General features: G+C 50.2%; 1 protein-coding gene across 5 annotated transcripts; it reads left to right on the forward strand.

Annotated features, from left to right (window-relative positions):
- On the forward strand, positions 1–15,745 carry LOC140643165 (suppressor of cytokine signaling 1-like). 5 transcript variants are annotated; one of them, XM_072844768.1, is made up of 4 exons: positions 1–373; positions 1,314–1,377; positions 10,550–10,674; positions 13,963–15,745. In XM_072844768.1, the coding sequence occupies exon 4, from the start codon at positions 14,029–14,031 to the stop codon at positions 14,710–14,712; it is 684 nt and encodes a 227-aa protein (XP_072700869.1). In that variant the 5' UTR covers positions 1–373; positions 1,314–1,377; positions 10,550–10,674; positions 13,963–14,028; the 3' UTR covers positions 14,713–15,745. The 5 variants fall into 5 exon arrangements, with proteins under 5 accessions (XP_072700869.1, XP_072701040.1, XP_072700787.1 ...); XM_072844939.1 differs by having other exon boundaries at positions 1–156; XM_072844686.1 differs by lacking the exon at positions 1,314–1,377.
- Positions 15,746–21,875: the final 6,130 nt, after the last annotated feature.

Genomic DNA, 21,875 nt, shown 5'->3' on the forward strand with positions numbered 1-21,875 from the left:
CCTCGGAAAAGAAACACTCGGGGGGTTTCCTCCCCTCCTTTCCCCTCCCCTCCCCTCCGCGCCGCTCCGCTCCGCTCCCCGGAGCCGAAGCCGCCGCCGCGGCGCCCGCCCGCCCCGCGGCCGAGGAGGGCCCGGCGGGCAGCCGAGCCGCCTCCGGTAAGCCGCGCACCGGCCCCTTTGTGAGTTGAGGGGCCGGGGGGGAATGCGGAGCGCGGCGGCAGCGGGCGGCGGGGAGCGGGGCCGCCTCGGTTTCGCTTCGGGGCGGGAGAGCGGCGGCGGCGGGGGCAGGGCCGGGCAGCGCCGCTGTCGCCCCGGCACTGAGCGCTCGCTCGCACCGGCGGCAGCACCGCCCGCGGCCCCGGAGGTGCCGAGAGTAAGTTGTGCGGCGTTAACTGAAAAGAGCCTTTTTTGGGGGGTGTGGGGGAGGTGTTGTCTGTCTGTCTGTCTCCTCCGTCCCCCTCTTGGCTTCTTACGAGGGCGGGAGCCGGGGGGTGCAGCCCCCCGCTGGCTTGGCTCCGGGGGGCGTCGGGGCTCTCGCTGGCTGGGGAGGAGGGAGTGTGCTGGGGCTTGGGGTGCCTTTCCCGGGGGGGGTCAAGGGAGGATTTGGGGTGCTGGCAATTCACTGCCGGCCCTGAAGGGAGCCATGTGATGTGCTGGGGTGGCGGTGGGGTGCTGGGAGCATCCTGGGAGGCTCCGTGGGGCTTGGGGCTTGTCCTGCCGTCAAGGTGTTCTCCACAGCATCGGGGCAGGGAGATGCTTGTTTTAAAGTGAAACCTGCAAATTATGTAATGTCTCAGATGGGTCTGTAGGGAAGCAGCCGCACAGGTCCAGGGAGCGGGTAACTCGGTCTTCAAGCCACTTCTTTCCCTTCACATAAACCACTGGAGAAGCAGTGTGCAGGGTGTTACGCTTAGTCTTAGCTGGAAACGCGAGCTGCCTGCCAAAATCGAAGGCGTTACAGGGAAACGGGGTAACCGTGAACCAGGAGCATACGTGCCCGTTGGGGTTGCTCTTGAAAGGCAGAGGAACTCACCATCCTCCAGAGCCGGCACAGTCAGAATGCAGCATCACACCTGCCTTTTCTCAGAAGATCAGTGCCGCGTGCCCATGAAAAGCCTCGTCGGCAAAGGTTATCGCTAAAACCTCCTTCTTTGTGCAATCTGAGTCATGGTGCTCGCAGCCATGTAGGATCTGCTACTCACTTTTTCCCACAAACACACACGCTCTTACTGAGAATTTTGGAATAGTTACCACCTAAAACCTCAGCTCGTGCTGCTCTTAGGATCTTTTTTTTTTCTTTTTTTTAAATTTAGTTGAAGGGCATGTTCCTTCCTGCTCAGTAGAAGCTTGGAAACAGGATCTGGATGAACCCCAGAGGTAACTGAGAGGAACGCAAGAATGTTAAATTAATGTCCCTGGCTTTTTTCTTCCCCTGCATGGGTGAAGGAGGGGGATGTGGCTTGACCGTTGTTCTGGAAAGTTGAGGGTAAAGAGTATTGTTAGCAAGCTGCTATTTAGGACTATGTGGTCCAGACAGTGCCATTTGCTAGTTCTAGTCTTTGCAGCTCTCAGGGAACTTAAATAAAAAACCCAGTCACATGCTGATCATGCTCAACTCTGTAAAATGGTGTGGGATCAGAAATTTGTCATTATATTATACAGTTTCCTGATGTTTCATTCTCTACTGACTGTGCCCTTAAGACGGTATGCAGGCATATCTTCTTTCTCCAAACAATTGTGACTGCAGTTCAGATGCTGTGTGAACGTCAAATAGCCCATTCAGTCAGAGCGGGGCTGTGGTCATGTGCTTAAAAATTATGCACATGCACAGAAGTTTGTGGGACTGAGGCTCTATTATCACATAATGTTGGTCTTGGTTGAATCAAGTTACGACGAGATGTGGCCAGTCGCTGCAGATGAAGCCAAGCTTTGTTTCTCTGTTCATGAGCGATTCTGCTGGGTATGTGATTTCAAACATAGTTGTTGAAGTATGGATTCTTGTCCCCTCCGGAGTGGAAGGCTCTTGGGCACAAACCTGTGGGATTACTGGGATGCCAGCCTCCCACACAGGTTCCCATATTTTCCTGAGCTAGACTGGGATCTGGGCCTTTGTTATTGCCATGCTCCTTGTTATCGTTCAGTATGTCGTATGCCCTTCAATAACCTTGCTTATAGCTTAAATGTAGTGGGGTTGAGAGGCAGCACAGGGCTTTTGTTTAAGATTGCATTGGAAGGCACAGGTAAACTGTGCTGGGGTCCCAAAAAGCAGGCATAGAGGAGCACCAGGGAAAGGCTGAGCTTCCGCAAATCCTTCCAGGTGTGTGTTCCCTGTCCCTGCCGTGCCTGCTCGAAGAAGACCAAATTCAGTTTCCAGATGACAGCTTCAAGCACGTAGCCAGTGCCACTTACCCTCAATCCAACTGGGATTTCCGTGAAGTTGGTTGTTGGTTTGCGCAAGGATAGAGCTGGAGTTGGGTGGTGAAAATTCTTAGTTGCTGTCACTAATGCTGTGGTTGCATTGCTGAGAAACAAAGGAGAAAATGTGCCTTTGGAGCCGTGTTTCTTCTCTTGCTCCTCCTTCTCTCTGTCCCCGCTGGGGTTTTGCTCTTTCCTCTAAGTCTTTCCCTGCAGCTTCTTGACAGCCCCATCTCCCCCTACCACCCCCAGGCTTCTCTCTCCTGGTTTCTCCTACCTTAGTTTGGTCAGCAATAAACAGATAGTGCCAATACTTAAATATTACATCATTTTGGGTCGGGTTGACGCTGTGGTTAGATTAATAAAAGCTGTGGGGAGGTAGCATGTTCCTGAGCCATTATTCCAGGCCGCTGCAGACCTCGGCTAGTGGTGCTTGCCAAAAGCTTGCAAGCTGGGAGAGGTGGGCACCTGCATCTCTTTCTGTAAAGGAAAATGTGGATGGTACAAGAGCTGAGTATGTCATACAGTGATGATCTCTTTTTACAGAGTAAAGGTATTAAGTGTGTGTGTCATTAGGAGGCATCATATATTTATTTAAAGTAATGCAACTAAATGCTGCATTAATTAGATCCTTGGTTACATGTAAGTAGAGGCAGGAGGCAGGCATGATGTCAACTTACCCCCTTCTATCCTGTCAGTCTACTTCACTACTGCCTGCTCTTCTGGTTTGCATTTGTGCATATCCTGCAGCCTTCTGCCTCAGTAAGGTATTTATTAGCTCACCATTTTGCTGAAATCAGTCTCAGACCCTTAAAAAAAAAAAGTGCAGTGGTGGTTGATGTAGCAGGATTTGGTGGCTTTGTGTTAGTGAGTGGTCAAAATGACTCGAGCAAAATTCATTTCCCCCCCCACAACTAAGTGCAAGATTTCAAGTTAAGATTTAGAAGTGGGAGGTGTAGAAAGTCCTACTTTTTAAACTTCTGGGAATCTCTGCTTCTGTTCAATAGGTATTTAATAGTATAAAAATGTTAATTCAGTTTTAGTAAAATCGCTAAATGCTGGTTTTGTGTTGTCTTTGGAGACTTCAGAGCTGCCCCCTTATTTTCGTCCTCTTTAGTGGAGAAATGAAAAGGCCTGTGTGCACTTCACAGGAAATGAGTGTCTGATACAGGCTTGCAGGCTGCACATTTCCAAGAACTGCTCTCAAGGTATTTTGATAATGCACATTCTCTCTGCCTTCTCCCTTCCTGCTCCCCATGCGCTTTCTTTGCCTCTGCTTGTTCGCAAACACATGCAAAGGACGAGGGAAAGAATTGAACGTGCCAATATTAAGTTTGTAAATAGGCTGCCTTAGCTTTACATTGGCTCTTTGGGAGCTGTGGCTGGCAAAATTGGGTTAAGCTGTCAGCATTCAGTTGCCTTTGTCTAAGCAGCGAGTTTTTGTCCTCCCCCTCATTCCCTGCAAATGCTGAAGAAAAATTTTGACTTCAGATTATGACTTGTGCAACAGGGGGTTTTTTGTGATTCTGCAGTTCAGAAACAGTTTGGATCTACTTTCGTACTTCCTCGGTAGCAAAGTTTATTTGGAAACTTAGGCTAAGGCTGTCAGGGAAGAAAATAAGTGTAATTATTAGCAGTTGGAAAATGTCAAAGATCTCCATTCCTGTTCCTGCAGTCTGAACCGCGTAGCTAGGCTTCTGCGCAGCTTGCTGAAGGTGCCTTGCTAAAGCTGAGGGGGGTTCGGCATGGGTTTGCCTGGGTCAGCACGCTTGTGGTGATGCGCACAGATGCCCGCAGGAATGGTTTGATTATGGTTTTTGACAGACCGGCAATGTTATTCTTAATCCGTGTTATTCTTCATGCATATTTGAGTTCTTCCTTGTTTTCTGGCGAGAGATTTTGGGATGTGGAGGGAGGGAAGCTGGAGCTGGAGAAACATTCTCCAATCCCCCCTGCTAGAAGTTATGTTCATCCTCCGAGGCTCAGCTAAGTGACACAGTGACCAAGAGTCCCACTCAAGGGGATGCTGAGACAGAGGGAGTATTTCTTTCTGACTTCATTGTCACAGCCATTTCTGATTCAGAGCTCTTTTAGCACTAATCACTGAAATGGCCCGTTTGTGTAGGATGCACACCAATATTCAAGTCAGCACATAAAAGCAAGAGGTGCTGATCTTTTTAATCATTTAAAAAATTAGGACAAAATGGGCTTGAGTGACTTTAACTACTCTGCAGCAGGTCCACAGTTGATTCCTTGTAGTGACTTTATAAACCCTTGTTTACTTCTTCAGTTTTGCACGACTAAAGGACATTTATGCCTTGTGCTGGGCTCCCTTTAGTCTTACGTAAGGTTTGAATGGTTAAGAAGTGGCTTAAAAAGGTGATGCTAAAAAAACCCAGCCCTCTGCATAAGGTCTGCGAAAGCCTGGGATGGTGGGTACTTTACAGAGGCAAAGCAGAGACATTTGAGAAAGAAGAGAAATGAGAATCCTCAGATCAACTCTCTCACTTTCCCCAGCAGCAGCATTTTAATGTCTGTGTGATTGGAGTTTTTCCTTTTATGAGTTTTAAAATTAGTTACTTTTCAATCTCGGTCACCTTTGAACTTCCTCTCTTCTAGCTCTATGAAAGAGCATAAAAAGAACGGCCTGATTGTACTGTACCTTTCTCTTGCATCCCCTTGTATCTATTTGCTCTCTAAACTGAGCATGAAGTTTCTCCAGTCTCTCTCTCAGAACACTTACATGTGACTTCTTATCACCCATCTTTAGGCCCATCCCCTTTGTTTCAGCTCTATCTGTTTTTATTTAAGGTGACTGGAACTGAATGTATTATCTCAGGTGGTGACATTACTGTTAGGTTTCCACCCATCCATTTTGCAACCTCACGCTCGTGTTTTTTGCTTTCTTGGTTTTTAATGACTGCTTTTGCATTCGGAGTTAGAGCTTTCCTTAATGAAGTCTCAGCACAGTTACTCGGCTCGTTCGCCAGCTGTGCCACTTAATTTATCGCTCTTCAAAATATAGACCCAGTTTGTTTTCCTACAAGTCTGCGTCCAGTTGCATTTGTAAGGACAGAGTCTCACTTGGCCTCCTGGTGCTTGCCCGCCTGCCGAATTTTGAGTGACCTCTGACTTCTCTGGCCTGCAGAGAGTGAAGTGATTTTGTCACTGTTCACCCTGGGAAGGTGATGGAGGGGGCTCACCGCTTTTCCAGCTGGCTGCCTAGATTTAAGTAACATGAGGCTGGAAGCTGCCTGCTGGGGAGTGAGGTTAGACCGCCGGTGTTTGAGGTGTCGTGGGCAATGGCAGCTTGAAGACAGGGGGAGACCATTTCGAGAAAGGGGCCTGGGTCAACGTGTGTGTTTGCATGGGCAGGGGGAAGGGAGCCTTTCACACCTGAGCTGGGGGAGGCTTTGGGCTACTTGTACCCACGACCTGTCACGGGGTCGGTGGGTACAAGGGCTGCTCTGCAAAGTGGACTGGGTCGATCAGGGGGGAAGACACAGCGGCTGGGAGGGTGGCAGAGAGGTGATGGGCTGTGCAGGGGCTGAAATGCCTTGGTTTCCTCAGGACAGCCCTTTTCCACCTCTCATCACCCCAGGGCGCGACTGCTCCTTGTCTTCTGTCCATCTGCTTTACTGGTCCCGGGGTGCTGCTGGCTCTTTACCTCGTGCACCACATCTCGCTTTTTGGCACACTTCTGGCATGGAGGCTTTAGGGAAGCGCAAGGCATGTCCCGGCAGCTGTTGCTGCTTCAGATACCGTCTTCATGATGGAGAGCCCTGTCCAGGGATTGCCTCTCCCCCACATGCAGGTAGCCACGTGCTGCTCCTGCCTTAGCAGCGCCTGTCAAAAAAACGTTCCTTAGAACACTTGCAGCCGTCTGGCAGTTGGTAGTAGCAGCTGATTTGATTGAGAGAGCACCTCTCTTTGCATCTTCACCAGCCATTTCCAAATTCCTTCAAAATCCCTGGGTATAGTCCACTGTGTCCCACTGACTTTCTGCTCTTTAATGTCATTTTTCCCCATCTCTTACAGAGCACCTCCTTCCCCCCTCTTCAGGTTAAATAGCATTAAATACTGGGGAATCTCCTCAGCATCCTGTGCAAGAAAAAAAAAGAATATCTGCTTGCTTATGTAGCTTTTCTGCAGTGTCCTTGTCCCCACTTGCTGGTATCCCACTGAACTAAATGATTCCCCCAGATGTTTTCTGGTTTTGATAAACTGAAAATGCCATTTGTTTTCTGATTTTTTTCTTTTGTTTATCTTGGCTACCTACTCTCCCAGTTTCATGACAGCCATCCTTATGTAAATTTACTCCCTACCGTCAGAAATTTATATTCCTTTATATCAGCGCTGACAGGGTTACCTTTTCATCTTCTGAAGGATTATTGAGGTTGTAGAGAGATTTGGGCAGGGACTGTGGTTTTGTAGTGTGTGTGTTTGGTGCCTCTGATCCATGGCAGGGGCCCTTGCAAGCTGTCGTACCTAGAGCTAATACCTGCGATGTGACCTGTGTTGTCCCCCGAGCCTGTCCTGTTAGCCAGCCAGTGTCTCTCCTCCGTCGTTGGTGGGAGGTCTGCATGCTTTGTCACTTTAAGATTTCCTAAATAACCTCTCATGACTTAATTTTTTTTCCTTTTCACTTTTGACTCTCAGGACTAGTTTCTGTATTTTGTGTGTTGGAAATCCCCCATTATAAAACTTAGTGCTGTGGTGCACTTGTGCTTTGTGACCCTCGCCCCTTCCTCTGAAGGCAGGGTAGCTGGTACTGCTCAGTGGCCCCTCACATCTTCTGAAGCTGGTCCTTCTTAAGAGCCAAGGCAGGATCTCTCCTCTGTGCTCTGGCTCACGTTGGTTAAGCTCCTGGGAGTCTTCTCTCAAATCCTAGTTCTGATCATGATACTGAATCAATTTTAGCTGCAGACACTGCTCATTTCTTAGAGTTAGCTGCTGCTTTGAATTCCTTTCCTGCTAAGTGCGATGGTTTTGATAAGACGCCATGGCCATCGCCAGGCTGCTGATGGCCTTCGCTTCTCAGGATTTACTCGTTTCCTCAAACAGGGTGCTGGAACAACTGAAAAAAGTCAGTTTAGCTGAGAGAGGCTGGAATGGAGGAAACATACCTGTGCTGCTGGTCTGGGGATGGGGGGAGCTGGTGAGGCTGAGGAGCTGTGACCGGTGGATGCAGAGCTCTGCCCCGAGGGTGAGGATGTAGCCCCAGGCATCGCTACCCCCTTCCCACTGATCCTCCTCTCGGCGGGGCGACGGGACAGCGTTTCCAATAGGGAACCATGACGGACTGGTGTTGTATTGGCCTCTTTCTTCCTTCTCATTGTGTCCTCTCCCCATCTCCTCATTTCTGCACCCAAACTGAGGAGAGCCCCGGCTGCCTTCGTGGAGGGCTGCTTCCCCAGCCGGCAGGCGGTGGGGAGGGAGGCAAGGCACGGCAAGGCACGGCACGGCAGCCGCACAGAGGCTGTGTTCCCTGGCCGAGCACAGGGCTGAGGCGTCATGTAGCTCTGCTGCACCAACATTCGTAGGGATGGCTGCTCACTATGAAACTGCAAGGGTCAGGAGCAACGTGACCAGGCTTCCCTCGCTTACGAAAAATGCTGTTGTGTTGGCCAGAGGTAAGCAACAACTGTTTTTCCTTAAGCCATGGCAGGATAGCCTCAGCTGCAGCTATGAAACTTAGCAGTAACCCCTACTGATTTCCTTTTTCTAACTTTTCTTTTTTTAAATTCTCTTCTCCCCAGTTATGGGGCGGGGGGAATAAATCAGCCTCCAATAGAAGCTGTCTTTGCCAGAAGTCAGTTGGCAGTTCTGGTAGTTTTACTTGTGGAACAAGCTGTAGTTGCTTGTGGCTACTGCACAGCAGCCTTTGAGCTCAGGGGAGCGATGTGGCTTCTCTGTTATCCTGAAATGGCAGGATTACAGTTTCACACTGGGCTATTTCTACGAGGAATGGGCTGTTTCGTTTGGAAGTAGTTGTTCTGAATGTGCATAGTATTTCCAAGGTGTGAGGAGTGCACCCTGAAAACGGGGTCTGTCTTTCAGCTCTTTTGGTTAGTCCAGCAAAAGCAATTATCTTTCCCTGTAAACTGCCACCTTCCTTTTTCTTGAAGCAAGTTATACAGAAACTAAACACGCTTGCAGACTTCCCTGCCTTGAAGAATACTGGGTGCACATCACACTGTCTTGTGGGTTTTCCTGGGGTAAAAACCTTTCAGCCTGTATCGGTGTCACGTTAACGCAGAAAACACGTTATAGAAAAATATGATAAGAAGTACAAAACCTAAATATCAGGTCCGTGGGAAGTTATTTGTGGGTTTTGAAGTATGTTCTCCAAGCCCAAAATGTTGGGAAGGGTTCGATAAGGCCAGTCCTCTTGAAAGGTGTCCAGCAGCTGGTTCCCGGAGCCCGCATGCAGGATCCTCCTGCTCAGCATCTCTTCCGCGTGGAAGCAGGAACTGTGACAGTGTGTGTGCTGCCTCAGCTTATTTTGTTTTATTAAATATTGCATCTTTGTTGAATGCTGGTTGTATAGGGAAACAGTTTTGGTTTGGGGTGTGTATGTGTGGTGTGGGTGTTTTTCTTTTTTCCACGTATTCCTTCACGTGTCAGATGTAATGGCAGCCTCGCATCAAACTCTATTTATAGCCGTGGCATAAAAGATAAAGGGACCTGCAACGTCTCCTAGGCCTGGTTTGTGCTGGAGAAATTGGCTGTGATTAACATTGGTCCTCTGAGCTGAGCTGCACCGCATTCCTCGCCTAACCACAGCTCCCTCTGCGCTCTTTGGCGTGCATCTGCCTGTGCGTCTCCTGCCTTTCCCTTCCCCCTCCACGAGCCCTTTCTGGATCAGCCCCAGTCACCTTGGCCATGGGAGGGTGCTCACGACAAGGGGCACTGGTGTGGCTGCGCAGCCACGCACCGTGGCGGTGACAGTGTGGTTTAAACCGGTGTCGGTGTGTGGCAGACGGTGGCAGCCGTGGGAACCAGCCTGGCCCACCATTAAAACACAGCGCTGCGTGCTTGGCTCTTACCAGGGAGGTTTCTCTTCCAGCCGTTTGCTCAAGCTTTCCTTTGAAACATCCTCTCCAGCCACAAATCAGTAGGCAGCGCATTTCTGTGGGATGCAGACTTGCAAGCAAGAGATGTCTGCTCAGGCTCTGCTGCCTGGAATAGGGATGCTGCTGCAAGGCCTTGCAGGGTACCTCAGGGAGAGCTTTTCCAAATTATCCCAGCCTCCATCTAACTGCTCTGGGAACTGTGGGATTGATAACTGGGAGATGTCAAAGGTGAATGGAGCGGGTAGTGTAGTAGTGGGATAGACCTGCAGTTCTGCTAGCTGCAAGTCAATGTGGCTTGTGGGGTGTGTGCCCAGTCCGGGCTCTGCTGGGGGGGATGCAGAGTCGTGATGTGAAGTAATGGAGGATAGGTATAAGTGAAGCCTTACAGGGTCTGCCTCTGAAAGGTGTGCAGAAGGCTGGGTTCATTTTTTCAGCTTGCTGCTGCATCCACTGACAGATAACGTGATTGCACAAGTGATGCTCTGCTGCTCCACCAGGTCAGCAGGTTTAGTTTTCCATCCATGAGGTGAGAAAGAAAAGCCTCGAGAGCTGGGGAAGCAGGGCGGAAGAGCATGGGCCAGAACGGACCCGGTCACTATTCGGATAACTTAGCAGCAAATGGCTATCTGCGCTGTTTCAGATAAGATACTCTAAATGATGTGCGTTGCATTGAGCACAAGTTTGAGTTTGCTGTTCCAAATCCTAAAGCTTATTCCTGTTGCCATCATCTCTTAACATTTGGGTTTTATGGTTCCTGCTTCCAGAAGATGATGGCAACTTTATGGTCTTTGCATTTGTCCTTAGGCCATCTGTGAGCTGTCTGGACCTAATCAGCTCATGGCTTTGGAAGTAGCAATAATAATAATAATAATAACAACAACAACAATAATCTGTCATCTGTTGCTATCTGAAGTGCTGTAGACATGCTTCTACAGTAATACAGGTCAAAGAGGTTAAGACAGACCACCTGTCCCCAGATTTGTTGTATTTTAGATCCGCATTACGGCGAACCAGTGGGCTTAGTCACCTGTTTGATGAACGTCTCTTTCTTTTCAAAGGATGGATCTGCTCTTAAGTAAAGCTTTGCAAAAACTGGGAAGTGCTGCATCGGAGCTCTTGAATTTGGACCACTTCCAGGCCTGACGTCCAGAAACTCATCCCTATGGGTGGTAAATATAGAGAGGTAAGCTCTTTCAAGTGTCCTAGAGGAAGAGTGCAAGAACAAATCGTAACTGAGGACTTGAAGCTGTTGTTGAACGTGCCAGATTTGTCAAGCCCCAGGGTGCAGGGCTGGCTTGGCTGACACCAGAGGCTGCGTACAGTCCCCTAGTTTACTAGAATTGTCTCCTTATATGAAATACGCTGCTTTGCCTGGGTGGTGAGTGAGGAGGAAATCAGAATGCCCTGTGTCAAGAGCACTTATTTTGAAAAGCTCTTGAACTTGCAGTAAATTAGAAGGTCTGGGGAAACTTATCCAGCCTTTTAATTAGTGGGACACTGGCTTTTTAGGGTATATTGCTTTGGCTGCAAGCGCTGTTCTGACTGTCTTGCAGTAGGGAGGTAGTAACATATTTGGGCTTTGGGGTTTTTTGGAGGGGGGAGGTGGGAAAGCAAATCATGGTGTGGCAAATCAGAAGCAGAACTAATTATGCATGTGTATTTCATTACACCCCTGGGCTGGCTTATTCCTAATCCTGAGAGTCTGCTCATCCTCCTTGACGTGGGAGGCCATGTACACGTAGGACCTGTTCACCCATTAAAAGTGAACCTTAAAGGTAGTATCAGGAAGCACTTCTAGAGCTAATATTAATATAACTAATACTGTGCTGCAGGCCAGGCAGTCATCTGTTGGAAATGGGTCACTGAAGCTAAACAAATTCACACCATCTGAGGCTCTGACCCATATGTAGATTTCAAACCGAGTGAACAAATTGTGAGGGTGCTATTTTTGCATTTATTTTGAATTCGAAACGATGACACAGTCTCAGTTCTTAGTCAGTCAGACTTCTAGTAGCAGTGGATTTTTCTTAAAGGACTTGGGAGAATGACTCAAGGTTGAAAACTGGGACAAACAAGTGTTCTTTTTTTTCTGTCAAATAGCATCTGCAGCTTTAAACAAATTATCTATTTGTTATTTTTAAAACTAGCCTGGAAATGAAAGACAGCTGCCTGCTTCTGTTTTCCTGCTTGAATTCATTTTTCCAACCTAGACCCATGAGATTGTCAAAATTTCCATTTGGACCCAAGAGAAGTCGCTGTTTGGGAAGAGTAGCTGCTGGTGGGAGCAAGGCTCGTTGCTATCGAGGCTGTAGCTGCAGCCCTGGAGGCAGCTGGCAGGAGTAAGACCTTTATCTATAATAGCTTATGTCAGAGGGCTCTATAGCTTCCTTGCCCAGCAGAGAGGAGGAGGAAAGGGACAGAGATGCTGCAACTTCTCGTGGCACCTAGTGTTGGGTTTTCAGTGGTGATAGATCGCCCTGGTCGCTGCACGTGGTGACTGTGTTTACTTGCGTTCTGCTCACTAAATCAGCTTCCCCTAGGATTTATTCTGACTTGCTGAACCATCCGAGCAGCTTTCGACTGCTGCCCTTTTTTTTTTTTTAAATGGAAAAGAAAAAACCCGACTTGATTAACTCCTTCCTACCCCTCCCACCTTTCTCTAAGCGTGGAATTTCCCTCCCGCAGTGACACGCAGCTGAAGGGCAGGATCAGCAGCATTCAGAGCAGTACCAGGGATGTTAGCGGCTTGTAGACTGCAAAGCAGAGGACTAGAAACGGGAGAAGCTTTCCAAGCTGCTCTTGGAAAGGGTGTTTATGACTCCATGTATGGAGACCTGCCTAACAACTACATTATTGGTATTACTGTTAAGTATTGAGAGATGTTAGGAGAGAAAACATGTAGGGAAGGCATCGCTGGGCAGATGCCTCCTTTTCAAAACTACTGTGCTCGTACAAGGAAAGACGTTTGGCCCTGCCACTCCATGTCCTCTCCCTGGGCGCAGAGTGGGCTCCGTGTTGCCATCCAGCTGGTACGAGCACCGAAAGGAGCGTGAGGCTTTTGAATAGCCAGCAAAGGGTGCGAGATAAGGGGAACCTCACAAGGAGCTAAGCCTAACCTAAAGCTCTCCCTCCAGAGCAAGCCCTCCGCAGGTCCCCACATGTCCCTGGGGGTCTGCCTGCCCGCTAAGAGCCCCGATGCTCCCGTGAACCTGCGGTGGGGGGGACTGCTGGAGACGGAGGAGCGTGTCTCTGCCTCCGCTGCAGGCTGTGTGTCAGCAGTCTGTTCTGCTCCGAGCATGGCTGCGCTGTCAGCGAGTGTGACTGGGTTAATGGAGTATGTCAAGGGACCGAGGGCAGGGTTTGGTGGTGAGCTACTGACTTGTCAGGCCTGGGGAAGTGGTATGTAACAGCTCAGCTTCTCACACAGAATGAGCCTCTGGCTTGGGGCTGTGGTTTTTATGTTTGTACATATATATATATATATACACACACACATATGCAGAATATGTATTTTTTAATATAATTGAAATGACTTGGATGGCTGACGGCAACACTGGGTTCAGGAATTTGCGTTGCTGAAAACAGACAGCCTGGTGATAACATGAGGTGCAGGAGATGAGCAGGGTTGTGGCAGTAAGGGGGGCACTCTGAACGCAGCACATGAATGGAGGATGGTGACTGGGAGAGGGCAGCATCGTCTGCTGGCCGCAGAAACAAGAAGTTAAGGGGCTGGAAGGGCCTGAGCAAAACCGTTCCTGGGATGTCAGCAGTGTCTGGTATTGGCGTTAAGTGGTCTCATTCGTGGCAGTCCCAGCCCTGAAGTTGATGGTGTAACGTTTCTTGAAGGGGTCTTGATCCAAGACCCTTGCTTTCTCCTGACACAGTGAAACAGGCATGTCCTGGATGAGGGAGTGGTTCATGGGGTTTGGTGGGAAGGGCTCATTCCCATCTTCTGCTTCTTCTAAGTCCTGTTGTTTGTCCTTTTTGTTGGAGAAAGGGTTGGAGAGGCAAGAGGAAACCTTTCCACCTTTCACTGAATGACAAAGTGAACGATACTTTCCTGCTTTGGGAAATTTTTCCCTTCTGATTTGGGGTGTCATTTCCCTTTGCCATTCTCAAGGCCACTATGAAAAGCCCCTAAACATCCAACAGGGAAATCTCGAAATACTGAGATCTGCTAGGTTCAAACCAGCCTGCCAGAGGGTGTGCTGGGGAGCCCCTGGCTCTGAATCACAGAAACTCAGTGGATGCAGAGCTCTCTAAGGTGCTACGTTGCGCTGGTGGGGACCCAGCTGGAGCCCTTCCTGCATGTATTTCCTTGGTTGTCCCTACAACTGTGGGTTAGGGACATACAGTAACTCCCTGGTACCCTCTTTGGTACTCTTGCTTCTGTGTTCTCCCTGTGAAGTGTCTTCACTTGCCCAGTTAGAAGAAAGTATTGGCTTTGCCTCACTCTCCTTCTGTCCTGCAGGCTGGATGCAAAGGAGGAAGCATGGTAAAGGCAGCATCTTTCCAGGATCCATGGGCTCTTTGAGAGATGATCAGAGGGAGGCCAGATGATCTGCACAACACTCACTCCACTGTTTCTCGTCCACAAAGGCAGCATCGGAGCATTCTCCCCAGCCCTGCACCCCCCAGCTTGCCCGATCGTTTCCGAATGTTTCGCAGCTGCGAGTGGGAGGTCCTGGAGCGATCCCTCAATATCCTCCAGGCCAGCGACTTCTACTGGGGCCCCTTGTCCGTGGGGGAGGCTCACGCCAAGCTTCAGAGGGAGCCCGTCGGCACCTACTTGGTGCGGGACAGCTCGCAGGGGAACTGCTTGTTCAGCCTGAGCGTGCGGATGCCGACAGGGCCTGTCAGCCTTCGGATCTCTTTCCAGGAGGGCTATTTCCGCCTGAAGAACTGGTTTTCAGACTGCGTGGTCCGGCTGCTGGAGCTGGTGGTGGCGGGGACCCGAAACAACCCCTTGCACTTTGATGAGATGGGGGGAACCCCCCTGGTCTTCTCCGAGCCCCTGTGCCGGAGCCGCCGGGCAGTGCCCACGCTGCGAGAACTGTGCTGCCGGAGCCTGCCCGCTGGTGCTGCGATGGGGGACAGAGCAGGGCTGGGGGGCTCCTCGGGGATGTGCCCAAGGGAGCAGGTGGTCTCACCCCCAGGCAGAAGGGGAGGGTCAGAGGGGAGCATCGTCCCCAGCCCCTCTCCATCCTGGGCTGGGAGATGATGCCACGCGCATGGGAGACAAAGGGAGGTGTCTGCTACGTGGCTGTGCTGGTGGGACGCGTGCCACACCAGTGGGGCTGGACTGGCTGCTGGGAGCGGAAGGGGAGGGCAGGGGGAGCAGGGCTTGAACCTGGTGGCTGTGACAGCTGTGTCCTCATACATGCACAGCGTGTGTGGCCTTCCCCAGAGATGCCTGGGATAAAGCCAACCTGAAGAGCAGGTATTCCCCCCCCCCCCCCAAGTCCTGCTCTTTGCTCTGTTTATAACTTACAAGCTTGAGAAGAAGGTGAGTTCTGTGAGCCTGTCCTCCCAGGTCAGCCCTGTGTTTTCCTCTATCCCAAAGTGCCTAAGCTCATTTCTGCTACAAATCTGCCCTCGTGAAGTGGTACAGCTGAGTCCAGTCCCACAGCAGTGCAGCTTGGGCATCGGTGGGCACGACCCCTGTGCCGACCGGATACACACGTTGCCGCAGTGGCGCGAGAGCACGTGTCACTCCTTGCAGCACGAATGCGATGCCTGCCACTTCGGAGGCCAACGTTTGCACTAGAGGGAAAACATTGCAGCCACGTACCATGCAGCCATGATACGTGCATCTTCACTGGCTTTTGCGTTGCTTTATTTGAACAGATTTTTGGGAGCGCAGATGAGTTACGTTATACGAAGAGCATGGTACCCCTGCGGAGGTAACCCTGGTCTGGAGCGTCGGGTCTGCCCTGGGAGGGTGTGAACAGATGGGATCCAGTGCGCTTTCTTTGGCTCATCTGATAGTACGCTGCTGCCACCTACAGAGCGTAAAAGGACATTTTGGTTTTGCCTCAAAAAAGGCAAAGAATTTTTATAAAGACTTTTAAAAATTTTAATACACGTTTTTATACTTGTTTTTAAAAGTCAGTGAATACATGGTGATGTTTTCATTCCCTGGTGGTGTTGGAAACCTGGTTAATTTAGTGCCAAAACATGGCAATCAAACTGAAACTGAACAAGTGAATTTCTTACAAAGACCAAAAGCAGGACATAAATGAATGGTCCTAGCTGGGAACAATAAACTTAATTCATAGTGTAATCTAGTAAAGAATTTTCTAAACATAAGATACTTCCTAAAAATGTAGGGGTGAGATTTTCAGAAGTATTTTTAGTACCTTAAAATTTGTACTGAGTGTTTGAAAGAAACGTGAGTAAGTCAAGATCCTAGAACAGGGCACAGCATCAGTGAACTCAAACTGGTGAGGATGAGTACAAATGAGAGAAACAGAGTCGGCTGAAATAGGGTTATGGTTCGTTTCAGGGGTGCAGGCAGGTATGATGCCTTTGAAATAAGTGACTGAAAACAGCTATGTAAAAGGAGAAATTCAGATACTGTAAAATTTGAGCCAAAACATTTTGCACGCTGCCAAGGATCCACAGCCAGGCGGGTAGCCTGCTGAGCTCACGGTGACGTTCCCCTTCAGACCTGTACAGGGGAAAAAAGCCGAACGTGGAGAGAGCAAACATTACTCTGAATTTGCTCTTTTGGCTTCAGGTATCTTATCTGAGGAACCAAAGCGTGCGGTCAGCACAGAGAGAGAGATACAGGGTGTGATTCATCACAGGAGCCTAACTTGGACACTGAATTATTCTCTGGAGGGCTCTGTCGCTCTGCTGACAGCAAGGTGCCTGGCTTCCTATCTCAGGGCACTGGCCTATGAACCAAGGTAGTTAAATAAGTGCCGGAGAAGTGGCCATCGTCTCCCTGCTGCCTGCTCCTCTTGGTCTCAGGGAGGCCAGGGGCAGCTGGGTAGCCCTGCAGCTGCGGCAGCTCTCTGCCCAGTGCAAAAGCGCGAGCTGGGATTGTGGACTTTCACAGGGTACATGCACACGGTGCTGTCTGACACCTGGGTCTGGTGTTGCTTGCTGCTGGAGCTGTAATCTCATGCAGGGACAGGGCAAAAAGCTAAGCAGGTAATTGCATCTGTCATCGTGGCTGGGTCCATTAGAGGTGGTGAATTGGAGCCCTTGGATGCCTGAGTCAGGCTGTGGTACCCTGGGTGAGGGCTGAGGTGCCCTGCGTTACCCCAGGCAGCATCACATGCAGGGGCTGGGGTTTGACCCACCCTGAGAGGATAGCCCTGTGCATCCCCTGCTCAAACACACGCCCTGTCGCTCAAGGTTTTCGGTATCTCCAGCTCCTGAAGCAGCCCTGTCCGAGCACTGTAACCTGGGCAAGGACCAGGGGTCTTGGCAGCAAAGCTGAATCCTGTCTGGCAGCAAAGGCCAGCAGCATCCTGGCTGCACTAACAGGAGCACTGCCAGCAGACGAGGGGAGTGATTACCTCCCTGTACTCGCCACTTCTTAGACCCCAGTTAGAGTATTTCATCCAGTTTGGGGCTCCCTGGTGCAACAAAAGTGTAATAAATTGGAGTGAGGTCAGGGTGGTGACATGACATCAAGAAGATCAGAGGGCTGGAGCATGTGCCCTGTAAGGAGAGGCTGAGGGAGCTGGGCTCATTCAGCCTGGAGAGGAGATGGCTTCGGAGGTACCTCATAGCAGCCTGCCTGTACCTGCGAGGAGGCCAGCAAGAAGCCAGGATCACCACAGTGGTGCACGACAGATGTAGGGGAAACAAGTCCAGGCTGGCTGTGAGGAGACCCTTTTTCCCGTGACGGTAGTCTGGTTGGGGGGCAGGTTGCCCAGAGAGGTACAGTCTCCACACTTGGAAGTTTCAAGACCCAACTGGGTCAAGCCTGGAGCAACCTGGTGTGACCTCGGAGCTGGCCCTGGCGTGAGCCCCAGGTTGGACTAGAGACCTCCTGGGGTCCCTTCCCCTGAACAACTCTGCGGTCCTGCATTTTCATCGGGCAGGGAGGTGGGACTAGCCGTGGAGGAGATGGGGTGGTGGTGCTGTCACTGCAAGTGCCGTGCCTGCAAAGCTGTCTGCAGAGGGACCGGGGTTGTGCCAGTGCCAGCCAGGTGCTGTGGGATGTTGGTGGATGGAAAACCACTTCCCTCCTACTTTCCCCACACTACATGGAGCACCCCTGGGTCATGCACGTGCTCTGGGTGCTGCTGCCTGCCGTGGATTTTGCCTGGACTCGGGCACCATCCCACTGCTCACCCTCGATGCTCTTTGAGCAGAGCTCCAGCAGTGTGCAAGTCTCCTGTAGCTCCTACGCCTGCCCTGCCAGCCCCTGTGGGCATCTCAGGTAGCTCTGGGCACCTGTGTTTTGGGACCGTGCCCTGGCTCTCAGGTGTAAGCCCCTGCCTCGATGGGGTCAGCCGCACGGCTGTCCTCCCTCTCTGCCCGCTATGGGAGGAGTGGGACCAGGTCTGCCGCCCTGGGCACCCTGCCCATCCCCTCGCTCCTTTTCTTCCTTGGGGGTGTTGTCACCGAGGCACCTTGGCTGCCTTCCCTTTAGAAACCAGGGAGGGGGGAAGGGGTGGGCTAATTTCTTCCACGTTTATAACTGAGCACAGGAATGCTTCTGTTTTTATGGCCGCTGTTATAGCTTGTTGAGGGAAGAGCTTTCTAACTGGATTGCTTTGACCTGGCTGTGAACCATTCTCATTTGGCCGAAAACGAGCATCTTGGGTTGTATGGCTGGGGGCTGCGGAAGAGCCCTGTTTGCAGCCAAGATTGTGCCTTAGGAAAATCACACCAAGGGAGGAGGAAATAGTTTGGATTTTAATAAAGTCTGCTTTATTTTGTTCATTTATATATTTTTTTTAATTGCACAGCAAGTGCTCATCTCTGTCTTAGAAGTAAGTCAATTCCATGCAGGGCTGTAGCGAATTGATTTGAGATCTGTGGATGAAAAGCAGTGAATGACTGCCAAGCATTGTTATATTAGGAAAGTTTAAAGCACATTATGGGTGAGTATCCTCATTATTCCTGAGGAGAGGTCACTTTGCAGATCAGGATTGGTGCAAGAAAGGAAACCAATTTGGGAAGAACAGGGACGTGAAAAGTGCATTGGCTGCAACTGGCTTTACAGAGTCCTCCTTCGTTTTCTGCTTGGATGTTGGAAGAGTTACCTTTTTCTTTCAACTCTTGAGAAAAAGATGTACAAAGCAAAACTGTGAGAGTTTACTTCCACGGGGTGACTGCAAACGACATCCTGCTGCTTTCATTAATGAGTGGGAGATGTTCACTTTAATCACCCTGCCTCTGAACCAGTCCCTCTGCTCTGTAGCAGCAGCTCCTGGTGGCCCGCATCCAAACGTTTCTTTTGGTGGCTCCTAAAGGGACTTAATAAATAAATTACAAACTTCCTCACAACCTCTTGAGCACCATTCGGGGAATAGAAGAAAATTGTTTGCATTTTTATGTGTTATGTTATACATTTCTCCAGCTGACTCATTTCAGTTTGTCGAGGAAACTTATGCAGCCTCGCAGATGGTTTTTTCCAACCATTCTTCCTAACAGCAGAAGTTGAAAAGTTTAGTCCTTGTGAGAGGGGCTTCCTCTACTGGGCTGCAAAGGGTCTGGATTTCAGTCCCAACATGCCGCAGGCATCCAGCAGGAAACTGCTCTTCATCTGCTCCCGACTAGCTGTCTGTTAGCCGTGCTCTGGGGCCCCAGTGGTTAATTTCCCAAAATCCTTCGCTGAAACTTGTTAATAACTTCCATATGTACCCATGTGTGTGCACAGGAGGGGCCCCACAGCCAACAGCTCTTGTAATAATACTTGATTACCTCTGACATAAGGGTCTGTGTGCCATTAGGGATCTGCCTTGATGGATCAGGATTCATTGAAAAACACAAGTTTGTGCAAGAGCGTTTCAAAAAATGTATTAACGTTTGGGCATCCTCAGTGTTTGGAAATGAGCTCTTCCTAGGTAGGCAAGCTTTCAAAATAAAACCTTCTGTGCACACGCACACGGATCTCATTTTTGGACCCTTACCCCGATGTCCCTCCGCAAATGTGTATTTGCATCATCAGTCTTTAAACGTGCTAAACCCCTTAATTTACAGGGGTTACCTTGGTTAGGGGAATGTGATTACTTTGTCTAATTGAGTTCGTTTTGCACCAATTCCTTAGATGTTTGGCATCTGTAAAGTTATACTAACTGCATGCACTGGAGCTTTCTGCTTGCCCTGCGCCGTTGCCTGGTGCAAAGGCAGGGCTACTGAGGGCAGTGTTCAAAGAGAGAGTGGGTGTCAAAGGGAGAGGGAGATGGAGCAGAGCCGCTCTGCGACTCCCGATGCCTCCCTGCAGAGCCGCCTGGGTCTCTGCGTGCTCCCGCTGCCCTGTGATCTCAGCTGGGGCTGGCGGAGCTGGGGTTTTGATTCAGGCAAAGCAGAGTATTTCCAAATGCTTGCCGTGTAAGGGCTGGCTCGAAAGACTAGGACTTTTCAGCCAGAAGGGAGATGAGTGAGGTCTGCGGCAGAGATCCGTGAAGCCTAAATGCCATGGAGTAGGTGACTTAGTAAGTGTGTTTCCTTAAAAAACCAAGGAGGCATCAGGTTAAATACTCAAGTGCAAGACTCAAAAGAAACAAAAGGAGACATTTCTTCACGCGACATATAGCTTAAGCTGTGGGAGACCCTGCCACAGGCCACCGGCGAGTCTAACTCTTTGTGGGTACAAAAAGGGATTAATGATGATTAATGGAGCACCTCTGGAGCAGGAAATACTGAGCCAGGGAATAGGGGAGAGGTGGGATCTAGGGGCAGCTTTGAGCTCTGTGCCTCGTTGGGCACACCTCTGCTATGGCAGGAGTGCGGGAACAAGCCAGCCTAAGCTCAGTCTTAGGCTCAACAGCACGGGGTGCAGCCCAGGCCAGGGGATAGCTGTGTGAGCTCCGGGTCTGCATGTAGCTCCTGTGCTGAGCTCCAGGTGTGCACAGAGCTCCTGGTACCCGTGCTGGGGCCTCTCGAGGCAGAGGGGGTGTCTGCACGTGGCAGACCCCTACACCCACCCCTACAGCGTGCAGTTGCGTGCCCTAGCAGTGGTTTGATGGCAGTCCCAGCAGGAGCAGCCCTCGGTCACTTCTTCCCAGCTTTCACGAACAGAAAAATGAGGACAATCTGTCTGATGCTTGGAGGCAAGCACCAACACAGGCTAGGGAGAAAAATGTCACCATCGTCCAGAATGAGTGAAAGAGTCTTGTCAGCTGAGGGCATCAGGGGAGGCCAGCGTCGGCCCGAGGTGACGGCTGGGACAGCTCTGCCCAGCTGTGCTGGTTGGGGCAGGGCTGGGGGGGTCCCAGCCTGACTAACCTCATGTCAGAAAGGAGCTGCACAGCTTTGGAAAAGCTGTGCAAAACGCCGTATAGCAATGGCAGCCTCCTAGATCTGCGGCTGATTCATCCAACCAAGAGCAAACAATGTGCATACACTTTTAAAGGAAGGTTTTTTTGGCTCCTGGGCTACCTGCTTTCCCAAGATACCACTCTTGCTGTCAGAGCTGTCGACCTTCGAGCTGGTCCCAGATGCCACTGAAATCAATGACCAGATTGTTGTTCCCCTCAGAAGATTTTGGATTAGGCCCCCACCCCATTTCCTCAGGCCGATGTGAGCAAACGTGGGTTTTCCACACTAAACGTAATCAAAACAAACCCCGCTCCCACTGGCTTGTGCAACAAATCATGCTGGGGGAATTGCTGGCATTTGGCATGATTAGCCCAAGTGCAGATGCCTTCCAGCTCGTAAACAATAGCCTAAAGGATTGGAGAGGATCACAAACAAAGCACTTACAGGCAAGACAGCATTTTCAAAAGGGACTTGAGAGCTTATGTCCATTGGGGGTTTGTCTTTTAAAAATAAACCAGAAGTAAACAAATTGACAAAGACGGCTCTGAAGGATCTAAGAGAATGAAAGCGAGGAGAATGGATGTAATACTCCAAAAATGAAGTTGGGGGAGAACTTAAGGCAGGACTAATGGGTCCTTTTAAACTCCTCAACAAAATGTGCCCACAGCCTTAGGAATGGGCAGGCACTGGAAACCCCACCTGTCCGTGCTGATGAGGCCAGGTGGGATGTGGAAGGGGTGCAGGAGAAGCCCCTGCTCCAATTCACAGGAGGAAAAAAAATCCCTTAAAAAGCAGTGAGAGCAAGAAAAGAATTAGGCAGCTTGTGTTTGTTAAGTTTTATGTGGATTCGGTCTGAAAGGGATGTTCCCTGCACTGTAAGCTAGTGAAAAATTGCTGTGAATTTCAGACTGAAAACAGTTCAGTTTATGTAAA

Source organism: Ciconia boyciana, chromosome 1, assembly GCF_034638445.1.
Source record: "Ciconia boyciana chromosome 1, ASM3463844v1, whole genome shotgun sequence".
NCBI lineage: Eukaryota > Metazoa > Chordata > Aves > Ciconiiformes > Ciconiidae > Ciconia > Ciconia boyciana.

Excerpts from the sequence above, each read along its gene's own strand:
- LOC140643165 (XM_072844768.1), top strand. The coding sequence starts at position 14,029 with ATGATCAGAGGGAGGCCAGATGATCTGCACAACACTCACTCCACTGTT.